Here is a 23,272-nt window from a genome sequence, read left to right as displayed (position 1 = left end):
AAGTGATGGGATCTGAGCTGCTCTATTTCTTTTAATACCACCACCATCCCTGTGGTCACCCAGGTTCATGATCTTAGGGTTGTCCTCTACTCTTAACCGATATAACCAATCAGTTGTCAAGTCTTTTCATTTCCACCTCCACACCATGTCTTGATGTTCCTCATGACTCATAGGGTTATCACGCTGTGTGATATAGATATTTCAACTGGAATTTGAAGAAAACAGAATAAAACCTGGAGCTCAGCTTTGTTAATGTAATTGAATCTGTTGTGGTTATGTTTCTTTTTTCCTATTTAGGATTCTTCCCAAGCAGCTCTCAGGGGTGTGATGCATTTCTTCGCCACAAGATGACACTGATATCTCCTTCAGTACTGAAGAAATATGGCATTCCTTTTGACAAGGTATACTGGAAATCATTTTAAAATTCTACCATTATGATTTCTGTTTAGTATAAGTTTAAAGTCGACAAAATGACGTGGTTTTTTATCTTTAAATTTTAAGGTTCTAGTTGACATTCCAAAACATGAATTTCTTAGAGAAAAATTTGTCAGTTTGATATTTCACTTATTGATCAAGTGCTAATAATTGATCTTTTAAAGATTTTATTTAATGTAGATTTCATGGTGCTCTATAGTCAATTTTAATAAAACTAAATTTGAAAAAAATTGTTAAAATTTGCCCTGTTATGTAAGCAACATTATATTCGCATGTATATGATGGGGGGGGGGAGATTAAGAATAGTGATTGTTAACAGCAGTAATTCTATGATTGGAATCTTACATTTTGGAAATTAGGAGAGATTTTAAGACAGTGCACTTATATATAATACAACATGGGCTTTTATTGTGGTTAAACTTATGGTATGATTTTTGTTGTGTTATTTCTTCAGAATGTTTCTCCAGATTAATTTCTACAAAATTAAATGCATATCATATTCTTCTCTTTGTTGTCTTTCACCCATAATTTTTTACAGAATATGGGCATTTTTATGTGAAGAAACTGAAATGAAAGAAGTATTATGCAGATAAATCAAATCTCTCTGTGTTTGAGAAAATTTAAGTACTTAGTTACTTGCAAAAAACATTAAAGACTATCTGTGATCTCCCCTTACTTTTTTATTTGATATTTCTTTACCATAATCCTTGCTTTTTTTCTACCTTAGAAACTTTTCACTTGTGACTAAATCAGCACCTCTTCTTAATCCCAGTCAGTTGTCAAGTCTTTTCATTTCCACCTGATACTACTCTTTTTGTTGTTTTTCTAAACAGAATATTTCTTAATGCTGTGAATCATTCATTATCTGATGTACTTTTTTCATAGTTTGTGAGTTTACTCAGAAACTCCCAGGTCTGGGATTTCTTGTATAACATTTACTTTCCCAATGTTTTCGTACTTTCCTGAATAGTTGCTGATACAAAACCTGCTTTCCTTTTCTTGTTCAATATCCTTTTTTTTTTAAACTAGCTTAAGTGTTTAGGAAATAAGCTTGTAAATTTCCCTCCATAAAGCATAAAATCCCACTTTAAGTGGCCGTATTTAAGTAAATCCACAAGGAGAGAATAAGTGAGAAGAACAAGTGAAGGAAGAGCCATGGTGCATTATAAAATGGAATGGGATGAAGCCCAAAATCTTGAACTTATCCCCTACTGGGTTAGAGAATTGTCCAATGTGGCATGTCTACACTTGACTGAATCATACTCATGCAGCACCCTAAGGATACTAGGCTCTTGGTGTTGTTTTTTCAGTCAGTTTTCATAGATATTGCTGCTTCCTTCCCTTGGTGATATTATGGCCCCTGGCCATCTGGAGCACTCTGAATATTAAAGACAGTAATAATAATAATGATTCTAGCATTAGGATACTAGGAAGGTGGTCCTTGATTGCCTGGGGGCCCTTTGGGTGACAAAGGCAGCTGGAAACCATCAGGAACTTTTTGTGGACTAGAATGAAAAGCTAGTTAAGAGAAGGTGAACTGGCCATTCAGAATGGAGGCTTTATCATATTTAAATTCTGTTGTTTTGTGTCTCTGCTATGGGGAAGTTCTTGCTGTAACTTTTGAAGACACAGAAGTGGTAGGTTGAAACCTTCTAAAACTTAAGTCCTGAAAGATTTTGTGGGATCATTGGGTAAACCATTTTGTTTTATTTTTTTGAAGGGGCAGGAGTAAGAGATGCCTTATTTGTGATATCATTGAATGAAGAGAATTCCCTGTATGGAAAGTCCCCTCGCTGATACAGATCATTTATAACTAAGTGTTAGAAAATTGCTTGGCTCCATTAGAGGTTAAGGGATGTGTCCGTGGTCAAATAGCTCATACATGTATCAGACCCAGGACTTAAATCCCTAGTTCATCCTCATTCTAAGATCAGCCATTTCATATGGTGGAAAGGGCGTTCAATGTTTCTGGAGTCAGAGAACCTGGTTTCTACTCTTCCCATTTGACACTTCGTGTGTGATCTGGGCCTTATCTGTAAATCAGATAGTTCGGAGAGCCCTTCCAGATCTAGATCTGTTATATTTTTTTTTTCCAATGAGTTAATATAGGTATGTAAACAGAATAATGTCTGTGTAGGGAGAGGACTGCTCATTGGAATTTGCTCAGATAAAACTTATACCTTTTCCTTACTGTCAAGTCACATTATTGGGCTTTGGGAAGTAAGACTTTAGACAAGCCAACTCCTATAGAGAAGTAGCATTATACAATGGCCAATGTTGATGATTAGAGTTTATAGGACTTCAGTGGAAGTGTGTTTCATGTGGAAAAAAAATTTGTATTTCCAGATTTCAATGGATATTATTTCTTGCTAGTGTATTATTGATCAGTAAGGTTGGGAATTGCTTTGTCTGACAACAGAATTTAAGAGTTAGATTTCCTCTGACTTACACATGTACAGACTTTGTCTCAGATTCTCCATTTTAATATATAGAATTTTTATTTTAATATAGAAGAAAATTTATTTTGGAGTTTCTATTTAGACAGAGTCATTGCACCCCTTAGATTATGACATCAGAAAAGACCAGGATTATCATTTGTTCTCTTGATGAGTCCTTTCTATGACTGATATTTCCACTCATTAAAATATCATCCTTGGATATGCTGAGACTCTTAAAAAGTGAAAAAGCAGACTTACGTCCCTGAGAGTAAGGTATCAATGACTTAGCTACTCAATAAATAATCTATTCCATTACAAAATCTCAAAATGGAGCTATACTTCATAGTTCTTAATTGCTGTCATCTACAAACTAAGCAATGTTGTCTCAATTGACCTGATTTTATAAAAATCTCATTTCTGGGGCAGCTAGGTGGCGCAGTGGATAGAGCTCTGGTCTTGGAGTTAGGAGCACCTGAGTTCAAATTTGGCCTGAGACACTTGACACTAACTGTGTGACCCTGGGCAAGTCACTTAACCAGGATTGCCTCACCAAAAAACAAAAAAACAGACACAAAAAAATCTCATTAATTTTTTTTCTTTGGGGATATGTAAAATTTTTTAAAAATACAGAAAACTTCTGTCTGCAGTTAGATTGTGGTACAGAAGATAAATTAAGTTCATTTGCAAACACATTAGCTTTTTGATCAGTATTGATTCTGTATCATTTTCTTATTGATCCTGTTTACATTTAATTGGTTTTACAATTTAATTTACAATTTAATTGGTCCTGTAATTGTTCTAGTCATGGCTCTGTTTCTGAACTTAAGGTCAGAGATTCAGATGGTATATAATGGGTTAAGTTCAGAAGTCTGGTTCTCCTCCTATTCATTACACTATACTTGCCTCAAGGAATTTAACTGACCTTGGGGGATGTGTGTGAACATAAGCCTAGTATCTTTATACCAACCACCAAGCTATTCTTCAAGGATGACTGGTTTGCTGCCCAAAAGTCTGAACCATTATCAGTAACCTTGCAGCTGGACTTGAACGATGGACACTTCTTAATCACAGGGAAGAAAGGAGGGGGTTGTTGCTATCCCCTCATTACCAAACTTCCAAACAATCATGCTGTTCCCCACCTCAGCTCTGTAACCAATCATATTATTCGCTGTGCCACAGTTATACCACGATGTCATCTACCTTGTTCTGTTCTTTATTCTGTACATTGTCCCAGAACCTGTAAGAGAAAACTGTTTCCTTCATTCAAGATCTCAGCTTACTCAGGAATTGATTGTTATATTCAGACTATACCAATAAATTGATTATGTCCAGAACTTTTGTACCTCTGTTTACCATATTTTAATTGTTACACTGTTATCTAAGTCTTCTTAACAATGTGTTATTTCATGGGAATGTGATTTTTGTTTTTAGTTTCATAGTATAAATGATTACTCTTTTCGGCCTTGTAGTTTATCTTAAATGTGTCAGCAAAGAGGAAAAGTAAGTCAACCTTTTATTCTGGTAACATAGATTGACCTGGTATTTCATGCTTCTACAAACACTAGAAAAGTATTATTTTGAAGCACATTCTTTTGAAACAAATGATATTTTTAAACATCTGCAGAGTAGGTTTTTTTGGGTTTGTTTTGTTTTGTTTTGTTTTATTTTTTGTAGAGTAGAGGAAAAGAACATATAAAGTTCCACTGAGTAATGAAGGTGCTTTTCTTATCCTTATTTTATAAGAAGTGTTAGAAATAGTTAAGAATGAATTTTATACTGTCATACAGTACAAGGAGGAGGCAGCCTGTCCCCAAGTGTAGCTGTAATTAATGGGTTTCAGTGAGAATGTGACTATAGAGAGAATCAGATTGTGGTCTCTCTTGGCTTGGAGCAATGGAATGGGAAACGTGCTGTACACTGATAAGCGAGCCTACGCTTACCAGGCGACAGCTAAACTGTTACTATTACTGCAATAGGACCTCTGCTACTGTATCATCCATCAGTGGTGAGAGTCTGGGGGATGAGGTAAATTTGGGAATTGCTGGTGGCGAGATGACTTTTACTTTCCTATGTTATTTTAGTATCATTAAAATTCCATTCAGGATCACATTCTGTACACCTGCATTTATTTGTGTATATGACATATAATTATACACATATAGTTATCATACTGTGTTTAAACTCTAAAGGATTATGCAGTTATGTATTTCATTTTCTTGCCTTCAGTTGCTACTCACTTTGTTTAAATCAGTATGAAAGATGGAGATGAAGTATAAGGAAGAATGTCTCGATACTCTAAGACAGTAAATATTTTATTGAATTGTAGTAACTTCCCCATAGTTGGGTGACAAGTTTGCATCTCATTTCCTCATTTGTTCCCAAAAAAATTATGTCAGCTGATCTCTATTTTATTTATATGACTTTTCCAGTGATCTAAGGTCCTTTCCAGCTCTGCGTCCTATAACTGTAGAAGGGACATTCCCTAACAGAACAACCACAAAACTTATATGAAGGGATATCCTTCTGTTACTCTGACCCAGATGGCAAAAACAATTTAATAAAGGGATTTTTCACACTAGAACAGTCATAATAGGATAGAGGTCAGCTGACATTTTATTTGGGAGCACATGGGGAAGTGAGATGCAAATTTGGTACCCAACTATGGGGAACCCCCTCATTTTACAGATCAGAAAATAGACCAGAGAGTTGAATTGACATGGCCTGAAAGGTCATATGGCATACAGAGCTAGGATTATGAGCCAGGTTCTCTGACTCCAAAGCTGGAAATGGTTTTCACTTTCTTTCCTATACCCTGCTGCCTTCCAGATAGGAATTCCATTGTTATGTTAAATCATATGAAAAGGTCAGGTGTTTCATAGGAAACTTTATACTTTGCTTTGGAGGTACCATGTATATCATCCAATTAACCTTGAGATAGAATTCTTGATTATCAGTCAAATATTAGGTGATTAATGAATTTAGGCATTTTTAGTTCCCCCAGAACAAGTCTCATTGACTTTTTTCTCCTACTGTACTCTTGAAAAATTTTGTTGTGACAGGATATAGGTTGCTATGGAGAATACATGTATATCTTGTTAGGCATCTAGATAGGTTAAACTTTTTGGATATGTTTAGCTTTAATTTAGTTGGTGACACTGTGAGAAAAAATTTGTGTGTAAGTGGCCATATCCAACCAAAGTTTATGTCACATTCCATCATCCTGATGTGATTATTAAAATTGCTTATGCTGGCAGCACCTAAGACATATTGTTGCTTCCACATTGTCGTAAAGAGCCATCAGTGTAGGTTGAGTTCCCTCCTCAAAATTCCTGCCACATTGGTTCTGGGTTGTCCGAGTGCCACTTTGAACTTGGAACTGACTAATTCTCTGATAGTTCAGTATAGTAATGTCTAAAGCCTGGAACATACAAAGGATTTTAAACCAGCTTGGTAATTTTCATTCTCATATTTACTAGAGGAAAAAAAAGGTTTGAATAGAAAGTCTTTTCCTTCTTTACAGTGGCCAAATATACCATATTTGGAATGGAAGATGTACCATTTACACTGTTTTCAGAAATTGCACAAAAATATTCTATTTATTCTCAATTAGAATTAAACTTGAGCACATGGGTTCAAGGAGTATGTGGATAGATTTCAGGTGTTCATGAACTTGGGTGAAAAACAAAGTTACATCTTAATTTTCACTGAACTCTAACTTAAATTTAGTATTTCATTTGTTTAAAAACATTCTCAGGAGGGATTCATAGGCTTCACCAGATTGCCAAAGTAGTTCATGACACAAGATTGATCTAGTGTTTTTTTTTTAAGTAGATAAAATAGCTATTTAGTTGTTTATTATATTAAGCCTTACATTGGGTACCTTTTTTTTTTTTAAATAATGAATGCTTAGCTTTTGTATAACTCTAGAGGCGGATGACATTGAGATGTGAGGGAAGAACTAATAGCTATAATTTATAGTCTTAGCATTCCTTTATCAGATAATGGGGAGGAAATGGGCTTAATGCAACTCTCCATGGAAAAGAATTTAAATATTTGGTTAATCTTAAGAAATAAATGAAAACTTCATAATCCAAATTTGGATAAGTCAATTTTCCAGATTTAAATTTCTAACAGTTTTTCTTGTTCTCTTTCCTATTTTCCACATGTGTAGAACCCATATTGACAGGTCTGATGCCAATAAAAAACTTTATTTTTCAAAACAACCCCTACTCTTCTCTCCCTGCCACCCCGCACAAAAATACAATAATGATACTTGTTTTTAGACAACAGTTTATTATATGGATTATTTTGCATTATCTGAATAAATCTAATTTGTTATAAAAATGAAATAAAACAATATGTAAAATATAACAGCATATTACATAATTATATAGGAAATATTGATATGTAATATAAATAATAATAAAATAAATGATATGAAGTAAAATAAATATTGTATAAGTAATCTAAATGGAAAAATAATCTAGTAGTAAGAACTGTAATCAGGTTGGCAACTGAAAGAAATACATAATAGTTTATTTAGGCAGTAAGCTATCTTATGGGACTTGAGTATGTATATACCCTGCTTAAATGCATACATACACAAATGTGCACACATAAGCACATATTTACTTTCACATAATTGACTTTCAGATTAGGAATAATTCAATGTACTGTTGCACAGCTAGGTCACACAGGGCATAGAGTGTTGGTCATGGAGTCAGGAAGACCTGAGTTCATCCTCACTCAGAGAGTTACTACCTGTATGACTGGGCAACTACAGTGAAGCTGTCTTAGTCTATTTCCTCATCAGCAAAATGGAGAAAATAGCAGCACTAACTAAACAGGATATTGTGAGGATCAAATGAAATATCATATGTAAAGAACTTTGTAAACCTTTAAGTGCTACTTAAATATTAGTTACTTCTATCACAGGGACATCTAGGTGGCACAGTGGATAGAGTTCCAGGCGTGGAGTCAGGAAGTCCTGAGTTCATACTCAGGTACTTATTAGCTTTGTGACCCTGGGCAAGTTCATCTGTAAAATGATCTGGAGAAGGAAATGGCAAAATACTTCAGTATCTTTGCCAAGGAAACCTCACAAAAATGGAGTCGCAAAGAGTTAGACATGGCTGAAAAAGCTGAACGATAACTACTATTATCAATATAGTATTGTTACTAATAATAGTGGCTAGTATTTATGTAATATAAATAATATTTAATAATAATTAAGGTTTTTATTATAAAAATGGATTTGTGAATCATAAGGTCAAGATTATATAAGTAGCTTAAAGAGATAGGAATTTTTCAAAATTTTCAGTGTCATAGATTTGAATTGTAAATTGAGATGCTTTAACAAAAATCTCTTCCTACCCCCCACTAATTTATTTCCTTTTTTTAGAGTTTAAAAATGATTCCAGTAGATTAGTTATGAAACAATTTTAGGTCATTCATGAGAGATGTAAAAGTTATATTGGGGGAAATTTTTTTGTACTTAAAATACCATATGCTGTTACTTGTGTTTCTTTCAATATTGAACACATTACATGTTATCCTATGATGCAGGTCACTCAAGAGGCTGGAGAATTTATGATCACTTTCCCATATGGATACCATGCTGGTTTCAATCATGGATTCAACTGTGCAGAATCTACAAATTTTGCTACAGTCAGATGGATTGATTACGGAAAAATGGCTAAATTGGTGAGTTATGTTACAAAAATAAATCATAACTCATATGGCATTTCTAGTTATTGTGGTAACAAATTTAACATGTGAAATGGTTTTAAACTTTACTTTGTCGTGTGGATTTTTAAATTTTCACTTTGTCATTTTTTCATGTTTGTTCCATTTACTGCTTGCAAAATACAGTTATGTGGAAGCATTTTCCTATGTGTATGTTACACTGAGAAATAATTTTATGAGAGTAATCTTTTAGTTTATTTCTGTCCTATAGCCATATTTCTCCATGATAGACAATTTGCATGAAGCTCTTATTCCACAATTTTTTACTCTTCTACTTACTGGAAGTCCACAGTTTAGACAAATTCTTGATAGTGAATATGGGATATATCTAATAAAAATGGAGTAGAAAAGTCTCCTTTAGTGACTAGGTTATAGGGTGGATTCAAAATTTAGGGAAAATATTGGGAGGAGATACATGAGTGGAGGTTAAAATGGATTGATTACTCTCTGTAGTATGATTTTCTTATCTTTCAGAAATTGGAATATATTTTCAGACCAAATCTAGTTTTATGTTATTTGGTGTATGCAACATTATCTCCTGCCCACTATTTTGCATTCTATTCACATGCTGTGTATTTTCATTCCCAAGCTGCAACTTCTATTAAATTTAATTACTTCTCCCCTGTGGCTTCAAATTGAGGGTGGCTTCAAAATGATGGTTACTTCTATTAAGTTTGATTACTTTCCCCTGTGGCTTTTTTTTTTTTTTTGTGGAGGTGCATTTACTGGCAGTGAGCAGTTTCTAAATGAATCTGTATATTTTCTGTAGTCTATATTAGATCATCTGTGTCGAGTTAGTAAAAGACAAATAGAAAGGCTTTCATTTTATATAGTGTTTGTAGTTTCCACTTATCCAAAGTATGGAATACAGTAATATAATTCATTGCACGTTGATAACATTTTTTCTCATGGTGAAAATTGTTAAAATCTCTCTTTTGAAAAACAATATGGCATTTATTTACATGCCTAATTATAGAATAAGATAGCAAATATTATCAAAACAAAAATTTAGCTGTATAATAGTATAATGAATTTTGAATTAGTACACAGCATTAAGGAAAACAAGAGACTTTATTTACAGGATTTTTTCTGGCTCAACTAATTGACTCAGGGAGATTGTTTAGAGAGCAACTACTGTTTTAGATTTTTTTGGGGGGCTAAAATAGATGTACTATTTTAGATAATACATAATTCAAATACTGAATAGAATAAAGTTATTTGAATAATTTATATAGTTATTTAAATAATGTGCTTTTAAAGTAATCCACTAAGGATTTTTTTTTTAATACCACACTTGCATCTTCAGTGAAGTAATTGAATAGAGTCCTTATAGTCATATTAAGGTTTTTTTGCATTTGTTTATTTAATATTCACATTTCAGTGTTTGTGGAAGAATGATTTCAATATAATCTAAACTGCTAAATTCTGACCTAATTTTTATCATTCACGATGAATTATGCTGTTCTTTAAATTGTTGCCTGGATCTCCTTTGATTAGGCTTTTTTTCTCTAGGTGTAACTGGGTTATTAGGTTGAGAAGGGTAAGCAATTATTTTAATAAGAATTCTTTGTTTTCTTTTCAATCCTGTTACTTTACTAAGGCTAGTAGTTATTTCATTGGTTTTCTTGCTTTTTTTCTGAAGTTTTCTGATTAAAAATATGAATTGTTCCATCTTCTTTTTGGCACTGTTTATGTCTTTGATTTCCTTCTTGTGCATTATTTCTGTTGCTGAAAATTCTAGAACTACATGAGGGAAAGAAAACATCCTTATTTTACCCCTGTATTTGTTAGTCAAGATGCCAGTGTTTCTTTATTACATATATTGCCAACTTTTGGTTTTAGATATGATTTTTGTACTACTAAAATAGTTCTTCTTTGCCTGTGCTTTTTAGCCTTTCTCTTTTGCTAAAATTAATAGGAATTGATAGAGAAATCATAATCAAAGTAACTATAAAACTTCACAGAACGTTTGGAAGTCAGTCTCCTAAGATACATGTTTACAGTTATAAAATACTTTAGAGAAATTAGGGTAAATTTAAATAATTGAGTATATAATCATTACTTATGGTTGGGATGTCCTTATGTAATTTCTAAAAGACATTACTACCCAAATTATTTTACAGGTTTACTAAACTAAGCTACAAATTAAAACTATCAAATGCTTACTTTATAGAGCTAGAATAATATTGGTATTCATTTTGAACAGAAATAAGGCCTAGAATCTCAAAAGGACACAATGAAAAAAATATAGAAATGAAGAAAAATAGCTTTTCTAAACATTAAACAGTAATCATCAAAATTATTTAGTACTGCTAAAAAAAATACAAACGTAGATCAGTGGAACCGACTAGATTAGTGAGCACCGAACAAATTGGATAACCTAGAGTTCGGTAAATAAGGTTCACTAAAATAACATAAATCTCTTAGGGAAGGATTCTCTCTTTGTTAAAAACTGCTGGGAAAACTATTGGAAAATAGGCAAAAAATTGGTTTAGGCCATTACCAAAATAAATTTCAAATGGATACTCAAATATAAAGGATCTCATCATTTAAAAAAAAAATAGAGAAAAATAGATAGAGGTATCATTAATAGCTCTAGCTAGGTACAGAATTCTTAACCAGTCAAGGGTTAGAGAATATCACAAAAGATCATAGATCTAAAGCTGAAGCCATTTCTTCCAACCCCTCATTTTATAGCTGAGGACACTGAGGTGCAAGAAGGTGACTTCCCTAAGGTCACAGAGGTGTTAGGGTTGGTGTCTCAATCCAGATATTCCAACAACAGGGCCAGCGTTCTTGCCACTGTACTATATTGACTCCCGGATAATATGGTTAATTAGATAAAATAAACAATTACAGTTATATGAAATTATAAAGCTTTTGGACAAACAAAATTAGTGCAGCTAGGAAAGGCAAACTGTCAATGACCGTGTTATTTGCAGAGTATGTATTGTTTCTTCTTATCTTTATTTTATAGGTGATGATACAAAGATTTAGAGAGATTTAATCACACAGTGAGTGTCAGAGGATGGATTTGAATGTGAGTCTTTGTTGACTTCAAGTTTAGTGTACTTTTAATGTACAACCACTTAGTAATACTTATAGTTCCTACTTCTGAATTATTGTTAGGGTCAAACAACATTATTTTTAACAGTATATTAATATTAATATTAAGCTTTTTGAAAACCATAAAGATCTATAAAAGTGGTTACTTTTTATGATTATATTTTTAGGTTTGATTCAAACCTTTTTCTATTAAATGAAATAAACTTTATTTTATAGTCAAAAATACAATTTAGCAAATGCTTAACTTAAGAAGATTCTTGGTTGTATACAAGAATTTTTTAAGCATCTTCCATGTGCCAGGTACTGTGCCAAGGTCTGCAGTTATAAAGAAATGCAAAAAGAGTCCCATTTTCAAAGAGCATACAAGATATCTGTGGAATAGATTAAATATAATATGAGATGGAGAGGTACTAGCACCTTTTTTTTCCCCCATTGTAAGAATTATTTATTTAAGCCATTCCAATTGCAAGCAAAATGATAAAAGGTCACCATATTTGTCCCTGTGTGATGGAAGTGAACTTAAGTTCCCGTATAATTTTCTGTTCCACATAGAAAAGGATGGTCCAACTGCTGCTGTGGTTCCCCCAGTGCTTAATTAACATGGTCCAAGTTTTCTTTCCTCATCCTTACACCTAGTTTGGGAGAGGATTGACGTGATGGTTATGAAATAGAGTATGGTTTCCATCTCCCCATGGGAAGTGCTTGGTTTGGATGCAGAGGTGGGGGTAGAAGATGAAGTTGGGCCATTCATGACGCTCCCTCGACTTCAGGTAGGTGTTCAGCATGCTGACCAACTCCCTGAGGAGTGCAATGAAGTAGGTCAGCGTCCTTCACAAACAGGCTGGGCCATCCTTGCTGTAGGTGCCTCTGGAGAGCAACCTCTTCGCTGAGGCATGGGCCTTGCTCAGCAGTACCAGCAGCCGACCACTCACCATTACAGACATCTTCGAGCTTCATCTTGAAGAACTCCAGAGCACTCAAGAAGCACCGATGAAGGGGTAGATCATTCCAGACAGGAGGTGCAAAGATGTAAGATATGGAGAATCATGTTAAAGTACTTGTAAGGAGACCACTTTGTTGGATTGTAAAATATGTGGAGGAGAGTAAAATATAAGACCAGAAAGGTAGGAAGAGGTCATATTTTAATGACCTTTAAATGCCAAGCAACAGAATGTCAAAAAATTCTTACTGAAGTTTAAAGATTTTTGGGGCACTCTGTATTTATTCCTGGAGATATAGGGAGCCAATGGAGTGAGGGGTTGTGGGAGGGCTGACATGGTGAGATCTAGTCTTCAGAAAAGTCATTTTGGCAGGTAAGTGGAAGTTGAGTTAAAGTGAGAGATACTTGAGACATGACAGACTAAACACTTTTGCAGTAATTTGGGTGAGGGGTGATGAAGATCTGAACTAGTTATGTGGTTGTGTGAATGAAATGATGCATGAGATACATTGTGAAGGTAGAAATAATAGGATATGGCAGACACTGAATGGACAGTAAATGCCCAGAAATAAATTAGAGGAATAGAGCTGGCTGGCTGGCTTGACTTTGGGAAATGAGAGTTCTTATAATGACTTGCAAGTTTCTTCCTGTAACAAATTTCATACTCTTTTTTTGCCAGTGGTGTTACATAGCTGTGAATTATGGAATGCTATAGACAGCAAAGAATTGAAAGTGATTATCACAGAAGAGGTCAACGGAGAGATGTATGGTCAAGATGAGCTGGCTTAAACATTAAAAATAAGGAGTTACAAAGGAGAATTACCATAAATAGTATTATTAAAGAAAGATGTCATTGAAAAGAAGATGGGTTGTTTACTTTATGGAAGTGAGAGATAACCATTAGACTGCTATTTATTCCACTTGGATCCTCATGATGTCCAGAGAAAGGGTGGAAGGCCCACAGCACACTGACTTGAGTCTCTTAGGTAAACTTATGGAAGGACATGGAGAAGTTATCTCGGATGGGCAGGAATACATGGGCTGTGACCTGTGTTTTTGAGGGAATATTCACTTTGACAAGATCATAGATCCTTCTGAGTACTTGTGTGTTTAGTATCAGTTACATTACTGATTTGCTGTGGAGTACAACCTTGTTCCCTTGGTGGGGATTAGGACCTGTACAATACTCATCAACAACTCCATGTCTGAGATGGAAATATTTTTGGCTTGGTTTCTAGATACTGTCTGTGTGTGCTTGGGTTACACCTTTGCACTATAACTAGGTTGTACAGGGATGTTACCTTTCCAGATAGGGATATCATCACTATATGGAGGCCTTGAGGGCCGGCTGGAGTAGAACTACTTAGTCGATAAGTAGGGAGATGAAGGGAGGGAAATGTTTTTCTCTTTTTATTCTTCCTAAACCCAGAATTTCAGCTGGTGCTGGGACTTTCAAGTAAAGGGGAACAAAAAAAATCACAGCTAAAATGATCAAAAAATTTTTGAAATTAAATATTTGAACATGAAATTGACAAATAATAACACATTTGTGAGTACAACATAGTACAATATATTGATGTGAAGTAAGTTTTCTGCTGTTTTTTTTTTTCTTTTTTAAGGCAATTGGGGTTAAGTGACTTGCCCAGGTTTACACACCTAGTAAGTGTCAAGTGTTTGACGTGAGGCTGGATTTGAACTCAGGTCCTCCTGACTTCAGGGCTGGTGCTCTATCCATTGAGCCACCTACCTGTCCTTGCTGTTTTGTAAGATGTTTGCATAAATAATTTTTTCCTATGTCTGAAAAGTCTTTTTGTCTTAAGATTGCTAAGAGGCACAGATGAGGAGAGTGTATGTCAAGCATGAGGATAATCTGTGTGAAGTATGGAGATATGGTGTGAGGTAAGAGATGGAATGTGAAGTTGAGTGAATAGCTAGTAGGATAGAGCATGTGATCTGGGGGAGTATTATGAAGCAAGTTTGGAAAGGTAGATTAGAGGTCAATTGTTAGAGACAAATTCAAGTATATATACATATGCACTCATATACACATATATACATACATACACATACACACATACACATTTTTCCCTCTATCATAGACAGAATAGGCAACCACTGAACATTTTTAACCAGTGTGATGGCATGGACAGATCTGTTCCTTAAGATAATTTTAGTGGCTGTGTGGGAGGATAGCTTGAAGAGGGGAAAGGTAGAAACTCAGCATACCAATTAGGAAGCTATTACAATGGTCCAGGTGGAAAATAAAGAGAACCTATATAAAACAGGTGGTGGCTTGAGTTGATGATGATAGGCCTAGAAGGATAATGATGGTCTCAATAGCAACAGGAAAGTTTGATTGAGTGGAGTGTTTTAGCAGGCAGTTGATGATATAAAACTTTTGTTCAAGATGAAAACTAACATTGAAATGGATTCCAGAGTCATTTTCTGGGATTTCCATGTTGTCAGATGGTGATTTTGAAATGCAAGAATTATTAGGAGAAAAGGATGTAGAAGTTTGCTAGTACGTGACTACTGTCCTTCATGAGCTCAGCATTCCAGCTGTATTGATCTGTGTCCTGTGCTGTACTTGCTGTTCCATCTCTTGTCCTGTGCCTTTGGTTTGACTGTCTCACATGCTAGGAATATTCTTCTGTTAGCCTATTCTCATTTCAAACAAGGGAGCTGGGCATGGAAGGCAGAAAGGACAATAGTTCAGAGGGCTATGTCAGTAAGTACCTGATTAGCAGGCCCACAGGGTTTTAATTACACACTCAAGAGTGAGGTGGTTCTATTTTGTTGTTGTTGTTTGCTTGTGTTTTTTTTTTGTTTGTTTGTTTTTTTATTTTGCCACTCCAGGATTCAAAGGCTAATATATACTCTAAAGATAATCACTCATATGTTTGACTTATGATTTGACTTAGTGACTGATGTTCTGGTCCTAGATAGGGTCCTTAGCTCTCCATGGTTAAGTATGGTTGAGTCCTTGTAGTTGTTCTCAGATGGTTGTGAGTTCCTCTATTAGATTGCCAGGTACATAGTAGGTGCTTAATCAATGTTGATTAATTGATTGATTATTAGATCCTTGAGGGCAGAGATTGTCTTTACCTCTTTTTATATCTCCAGTGCTCAGCGTGATATCTGGCACATATCTCCCTCTCCTCCACACAAAAGTTTTCTCAAATGAGTCTGGTAACACCAGCTGCTCGTTTACTGAAAGGTTCTCTGATACCCATTTTGAAATGGCTTTTCAATGTCCTGTATTCAAAATTGTTTACTTTATATTTTGTGAATTTCTCTATCCCTTGTGTGCTTAAGAATTCTCTCCCTGGCCATAGTTGTCAAAGATGCCTTCATTTATCATTCTCTATTTTTACATGATGCAATCTTTTATATAGTTGTCAAGTATTTTTGACATTTTGGGCAAGTATACTACTGCTATAGACCCTGTATTTTGCCAAACAGCTTTCAGGTTTTCTCAGCCATTCTTTTTGAATAGTAAGGCACTCTTCAAGTAGTGTATATGATTGGGTTTATCAAAAACTGAGTTATTGAGCTGTTGGTGGTGGTTGCTTACAGGGTCTGTGCCATTGAGGTACTTCACTCTTTTTTAAACCATTCCCAAATAGTTCTGATAATAACACTTTATAATATAGTTTCAAGTTTCTGAGTGCTATTCTTTCCTTATTTCTACTTTTTTTCATTATTCCCATTGAGATTCTAGTTCTTTTATTCTTCTTAATTAATCTTGCTGATATTTTGTCAAGTATAAAGAAAATCTAAGGTGGCTTTATTGATGTAACACTAAATCTCTAAATTAATTTAGCTAGTATTTAATTATTACTATTATTATTATTTTGGTGCAGCCTAACCATAGAGAGTGAATAATTTTCCAGTTATTCAAATTATTTTTTATTTTATTACAGAGTATTTTGTTAAGTATGAGTCTTTTTAATGGAGTTTTTAAAATTTCATTTTCTACAGTTTTTGTTATGGCTACATAGAAATACTAATAATTTTTATGATTTTATTTTGTAGCCTACTAGTTGCTGAAACTGTATTATAATTTTAACTAGTTTCTTTTTTTTTACTTTTCCATTCCTTAATCTTATCTACCCTCAGTTTTTTATATGTAAAATGGGGCTGTTAATAGAAATTAACTGATGATATAAGGAAAGTGCTTTGCAAACCTTAAAGCACTATACACATGTTAGCTGTTTTTATTAAAAGTGCTATAAGCATTACATTTTATGAAAAGTTTTTTCTGTATGTATTGATTTAATCTGGTGGTTTTGGTTTGTAATATGATTAATTATATTAATACTGCAATGCGTACCATGTTTTATAGCTATCACTACCATTTTTAGAAATGTTGCATTATTGTGGGGAAATGTATTGGGAAAGCTTTTAATGTTTTTCCATTACAAAACTGTTAGCCTTTTGGGAGGTGAGTGTGTATTGGCATAAGGATAGGGAATAGATCTGTGATATAATTGGTATAGGGAACTTCTATATTTGAATTATATAGGGAACTTCCTATAAAGGAAAAGGAAATTCCTTCTATCAATGTAGGCCAAAAATTTCTTTGAGGAACTCAACTTCTTTGCACTTAGAGAGTTGTTTAAGTGACTTGTTCAGCTAGTATGTGTCAGAGTTTGGGTTTTCACCCAGGTCTCTCTGGCCCTGAGGTTAGTTCACTGTCCACTGTCACATTGTCTTGTCTTTTATTATATTTTTTTAAAAAATGACCCTTCTTTGCATCTGAATTTTAGAATTTTTAGCAAAGAGGAAGGTTTGTGGTTTACTGAATAGAAGTATCAGTCTTGGAGTCAAAGAAAGAGCTGTCTTTGGATTCTGCTTCAGATGCTTAATAGCTTTGTTAACCTGGGCAAGTATTTTAACTTCTGTCTGCCTCAGTTTTCTCAATTGTAAAATGGGAATGATAATAGCATCTACCTCCCTTAGATGTTGTGAAGATAAAACTAGATAAATGTTAGCTTTATAATACATTACTCTTGTATTTTTTCAAAGGCTTTTTTTCTGTATCTCTTAATGTGATTAAATTATATTGTTTTCCTAATATGAAACCTTATTCCTGATGTATTAACCTATTACTGATGTGAATCATTGCATTGCTGCAGTCCTTTTGCAAGCATTTTGTTTAAAAATTTTGCATCAACATTTTGTGTAGTTTAAAAAAAAGTTTTATTATGAACTTTATACCCTAGACATTTTCTGATATATCCTTCTCCCACCCCTTGATACAAAGAGAAACAGTTAAGCAAAATAGGTGATGCAATAGCTGGATCTTACCATATTTTAGGCTTAAAGGGGAGTTACAGAATTGAAGAATGGAGGGTCTAGCTTTGAGGAATGCTTCAAGATGGAGATAGCATTTGAGTTCGACTTTGAAGAATGGTGTGTAGGAATTTTATTGTAGGATTAGTCTGTAGATTTGAAAGTTGCTTAATTTACCCGATTTGCCCTGGGTCTTACATATTTCAGTTATCTTCATTCTTGTTTGACTCCAGCTCCTGTTGGTCTAGTGCTTGTTTTTCCCCAAGCTAAAGAACGAAAATTAAAATTCAGTTGAGTTCAATTCTCTGGACATGCCCATTTAGCAATTCTGAACTTAAATGTCCTAGTACTTGGGATGACTATCTAGTGAAGTCTTTTCTTTTTCCTTCTTGATTGTTATTGCTTCCTCATCAACCTGCCCCTGCCCCCCTTCTCTGTTCCATCCCCTTTTCCTGAATTCTTGTCTAATCTTTTTAGTTAATGCTAATGATGATTACTAAATCTTTTAGTGAATATTAATGATAATTACTGAAACTAAGGGACCTATTTGTTCTTGACAGATAACTGCATATTCATCACAGACAAAATAATAGCATTACTTAATATATCATTTAAGAAGTCAGCTCTAAGATTGGTATTTCATCTGTTAGAAAACAACTTGCCCATGTGCTAAGGCCAAACCTATTAATATGAGTATAAGCTACAGACTTCAAATGAAGTTGAATGATTTAAAATAAAGGGAAAGCAATCGTAGTTAATTGATATTGTCAGTTTTTTCTTGTAAAATAGAATATATTTTAGTACTATTAATTCTGTATCTTCACTTTTTTGAAATTTTTAATTCATGGATCCCTGTGTGGTAACCCTAGAGCAAGTATTTTTAAGTGTAATGAAAAATGTTATTTCATACTATTTTATACTCACGTAAAAGCAGAATTGAAAAAATTGAAATCTGTTACCTTTAATTCCCTTATTGAATACTTTGTGGTGAAACTTTTGCCCTAATAATGTTACACTTGGTGTCATCTGAACTGAAATGTTTTTCTGTGCCCTTTGTGTTGGTTGAATGCATAGAGGTAGAAATTCCCAAGAGGTTACCTATTCCAATTGTTGCATTTTGCAATGGGAAAACTGAGGCCCATGGCACCAAGTGGTCTTATAGTCAGCAGGTGACAAAAGTTATATTTCAACCCAGGTGCTCTAACTCCAAATCCTGTACTTTTTCCTCTGTTACACAGTAAGGCTGCAAAGATGAAGAACATGTCTTGGTCAATTTGTACATAGCCCTTTGATAATATATATAGGGATTGTGTGTGTGTGTGTGTGTGTGTGTGTGTATGCAATGAGGATGGGGCTAGAATAGAAATGAAGATGACTGGAGCAAGTGTAACTAGCAGGATCTGAGTACAAAGGGCTAGGCAGATTTGTGTTCATTCTTCTGTTTTAATAGTGAGTGGTGAGTGGTTTCTGGTTCTAAAAAGCCTATAAAATTCCCATTGAGATGAATCTTGGCCTAAACAATAATACCGTCTCATTTTATTTAGGTTTATTTTAATTTAAAAATATCCTTGTGAGCATTTCCTTTCCTTCTTTAAAAAAATTGAAAATATTTTTACATAGTAGATGCTTTCTAACAACCATCTAATGCAGAGGTATCAAACTTCTTGTTCCCAGTCTGCAAAACCCTACAGTGTAGCAGCCAGATAAAAATGTAATTGGGAAACACATAGCAAAATAAATAAAAATACAATAAAATATGGATAATGTTAATTTGTGGTTTTCTAAGTTAATGTACAGGCATCTGTTTCTATTTGAGTTTGACACTACAGATCTAATGAAATAACTTAACTTCTTCCCAGTTAAGTAATATTTCCCTAAAAAGATTAAACAAAACTGCCTGATGGAATGTTTGTGACGATAGTACATGTCACTTTTTATTTTTGCAATTTGTTGTGTGCAGAAAGATATGATAGATGTTTTAATGTTAAGAGCTTTAAACTGTTGTTTAAGCAACATTTTATTTGACCTGAGTTGGTGGTGGTGTTTTATGGTTTTTGCCTTTTAGTGTTACCGTTAACTGTATTGTTGAAGTTATTGTGTCTGTTGTTCTCTTGGCCTTTCTTTACCCTGTACCCTGTTACGAGTGTTGCCTGTTTGTCTTTCTTGCTGTACGATTTCTTTTCTGTTACCCTTCATAAGATCCCTTCCTTCTCTTCCCTTCCTGTCTCTTATTTTCCCCTACCCTTTCCCTCTATTCTTCCCTCCCTTCATCCTGGCCTCTTACCCTATCTCCCTTCCTTCTTTCTTCCCTCATTACCTAATTGAGGATTGGACCATTTTGTCATTTGTATCTTCCCAATCTCATATATACACCTCTTCTGTCATACAGCCACCACCATAGTGCGGGCTAATGACTTCTCACCCAGACTAATGTGTTAGCTAATTGGTTTCTCTGCCTCAAGAGTGCCTCAGGCCACTCTAATCTATATTCCAGTCAGCTATCAAAATTCTTTTCTTAAAGTTCAGTCAGGCCATGTTAACCCTTACTCAGTAAACTTAAGTGACTCTTCATTACTTGCAGGATTGTGTGTGTGTGTGTGTGTGTGTGTGTGTGTGTGTGTATAGAGTCTTTTATTTGACATTTAAAGCTCTTCACCATCTGTCCTCTTCTGATCTTTTCTGTATACTTATACTTTACTACCCTCCACACACATTATAATCCAACAACTCTAACCTAACTTGTTTTTCATATCACATAAGACTCCATGCCTTTGTACTGACTGGTCTCCTTCCTTAGAATTTTCTTCATCTTCACCTCTACCTCTTATTTTCTCTGGTTTCTATTAAGATTCAGCTCATATCAAGCATGCTGAATGAGGCCTCTTTAAATTCTTTCCACTGTTAATGCCTTCCCTCTTAGATCAGGAACAATATTTTTGCCTTTCTTTTTTATTCCAGCATTTAGTACATTTCCTGGCATGCAGGAATCTTAATACATACTTGTTGATTGAGTGACTTGTCACAAGAGTATTTCTTTTCATGTCAAAGTATGATAAGCCTTTTATGATATTATCCTGTGGGGTAAACCAGTTTCCTTTACTTAGTTCCTATTTTATATTCCAGTTTTAAAAATTACATCTTTCATCATGGGTGTGTTATCTCACACAATTTGAATTTATATTCCTTGATTTGTAAATTGTTTCTTTCTAGCTTCTTATAGGATTGTTTGCATCAATGTTCTGGTAACTGGAAGCCACTTTTATTGGGGTAGTTAAATTTGGGATTCTTTGCTGACAGAGTTCTGTGGGTTCTGTCAGTCTGTGCTTTCCTATTCCAGTGCTTCTGGGCAGTTTTCTTGGTATAATTTTCTGAATAAAGGTAGTCAAATTAATTGTGTTTCTGTGTGAAACCAACCATTTTCCAAATGTCTCAATGAGTTCTTTAAGATTAGTTCCTTTTTATTGAGGCCTCAAGTCTTCTTCCAATTTTTCTTCTGTTTATTGTTATTATTTATTTTAAACCTTTTATTATTGCTCTTAGATCTTATAAGTGTCAACTGCTTTATCACGATTTCCTAGAATTTGCTCTCAATCATCAGTTCTCTCTTCAAAAATCTTTAACTGCTCTAATTCCTTTCTTCATATCTTCTTGTAATTCTTCCATTACTCTCAATCTAATATAACTTTTCTCATTTAGGAGAGCAGGGGACTAGTTGGTGTTATTGCTGTATCACTCTTTTCTTTGGAGATTTCTTTTTTCTTTTCTTTCTTTTTTTTTTTTTACCCATAGTACTTATTCATTGCCTTTACCAATTTCTTTAGACTTTGCTCATTTTCCTATGATATTTTCTTTGTTACTATTTTATTACTTTCTGCACTTTGTTTTCTTTTATTTTATGGTGGTTTTGTTTTGAAATGGTGAAGGAGGGAGGGGGTAGGCATGCATGACAACTAATTCTTCCATATTTCTGGGAGTTTTCCTTTATACTTAGGAGCTCAAGCATGTCCACTTTTGCATTTTGCATAGGATTTGTCCATATTGTTTGAAAGTGGTTCAGTCAGCCTATTATACCTAAATGGCCCCAGACTCCAAATGAGACCAGACGATCCTTCACATTTCATGTAGCCACACTCTGGCCCGCTTGCCATCCAAGCTGTTGCTATTACTCTTCTTACCACCTGGAACAGTTGTTGCAGAAATGACCAGGCCACTAGAAAATACTACTACTTCACCCCTGCCCTCCCCCATACCCCAATAGTTCCTGAGGGAAATTACTCAACTTTGGAACCTTTATTTTGGGTGCAGTATTCTCTTAGTTGGTTAATGAATGAGCCAAACAGCCAATCGCAGGGTCCAGACCAGACTTCATGGTTAATGTCTTACCTTGACCATCTTACAATTTTCTGTCATCATGAACATACAGAAACCAAAAAATTAATGTGATCTTGGTCTGTGTTAAGAGGGGCATAGTGCCAGCAAGTGATAGTCCCACTGTACTCAGACTTAATAATAGCTCATCTCAAATATTGTGTTCAGTTCTGAGAAATATAGTTTAAGAAGGATGTTGAAAAGCTAGAGTCTAGCAGAGAGGTTGCCAAACTTACTTGGCCTATCAAAAAAAAATACTCATTGCTTTCCTAATCTACTTTCTTTTACCCTTTAACTTCTTTTTAATTGGCTTCATTTAAAAAGAATGCCTTGGACCCCCCCCCCCCCCCAATCAGCCCCCCCCCCCCCCCCCCGGGAACTTATGGGTAGGCAGCCAAGATGGTGAAGGGTCTTTGTTTGAACACAGTGGGAATGTTTGGCTTGAAGAAGAGAAAATGCATGGCGGAGCTAGCTGTCTTCATATCGAAGAGAGATTGAACTTGATCTATTTGGCTGCAGAGGGCAGAACCAGTGGCAACAGGCAGAAGTTAGAAAGAGGCAAATTTAGACTTAATGTCAGGAGAAATTTCTTAACAGTTCAAGCTGTCCACGTGGAACAGACTATCTTTGGAGTCTGTTCCCCTAGTACTGAAGATTCCTGGTGTTGATGGGCTAGACTGGGTGGTTGCTCAGGTCTCATTCAGCTGTCAAATTCTGAGATTCTGGTCTGTTCCACTAACTGTTTCCAATTTTTTGAATGAGATCCCTCTTCCTCATATAGTACTTTGAGTACTGAATTGTTAAAGAGTTCAAGTTTTGGTCAATTACGTAATCATTGATGATGAAAATAGGTAATCACGATCAATGGCAAATCTGTTGAAATTTTATCTATTTGTAGTTTTTCTTTCCATTTTTTAGTGAACATTCTTGTGATAATTTGACTTACTTGAATCTCACATGAAAACTAATCAGGAGCAATATGTGA

The 23,272-nt window shown here is 34.7% G+C and overlaps 1 protein-coding gene across 4 annotated transcripts in view; it reads left to right on the top strand.

Moving 5' to 3' along the window:
• Positions 1 to 23,272, top strand: part of KDM4C (lysine demethylase 4C) — a 480,568-nt gene that overhangs the window by 136,429 nt on the left and 320,867 nt on the right. For all 4 annotated transcript variants that reach the window (XM_027862930.1, XM_027862929.1, XM_027862927.1 and 1 more), the window contains 2 exons: positions 298 to 401; positions 8,439 to 8,576. In XM_027862930.1, coding sequence (XP_027718731.1) covers positions 298 to 401; positions 8,439 to 8,576 — 242 coding nt within the window. The remainder of the gene's footprint in view (positions 1 to 297; positions 402 to 8,438; positions 8,577 to 23,272) is intronic.

This window comes from Vombatus ursinus, unplaced genomic scaffold, assembly GCF_900497805.2.
Source record: "Vombatus ursinus unplaced genomic scaffold, bare-nosed wombat genome assembly UNPS02014770.1, whole genome shotgun sequence".
NCBI lineage: Eukaryota > Metazoa > Chordata > Mammalia > Diprotodontia > Vombatidae > Vombatus > Vombatus ursinus.
The sequence above is the reverse complement of the archived record's forward strand: the minus strand, read 5'-3'. Positions and strand labels throughout refer to the sequence as shown.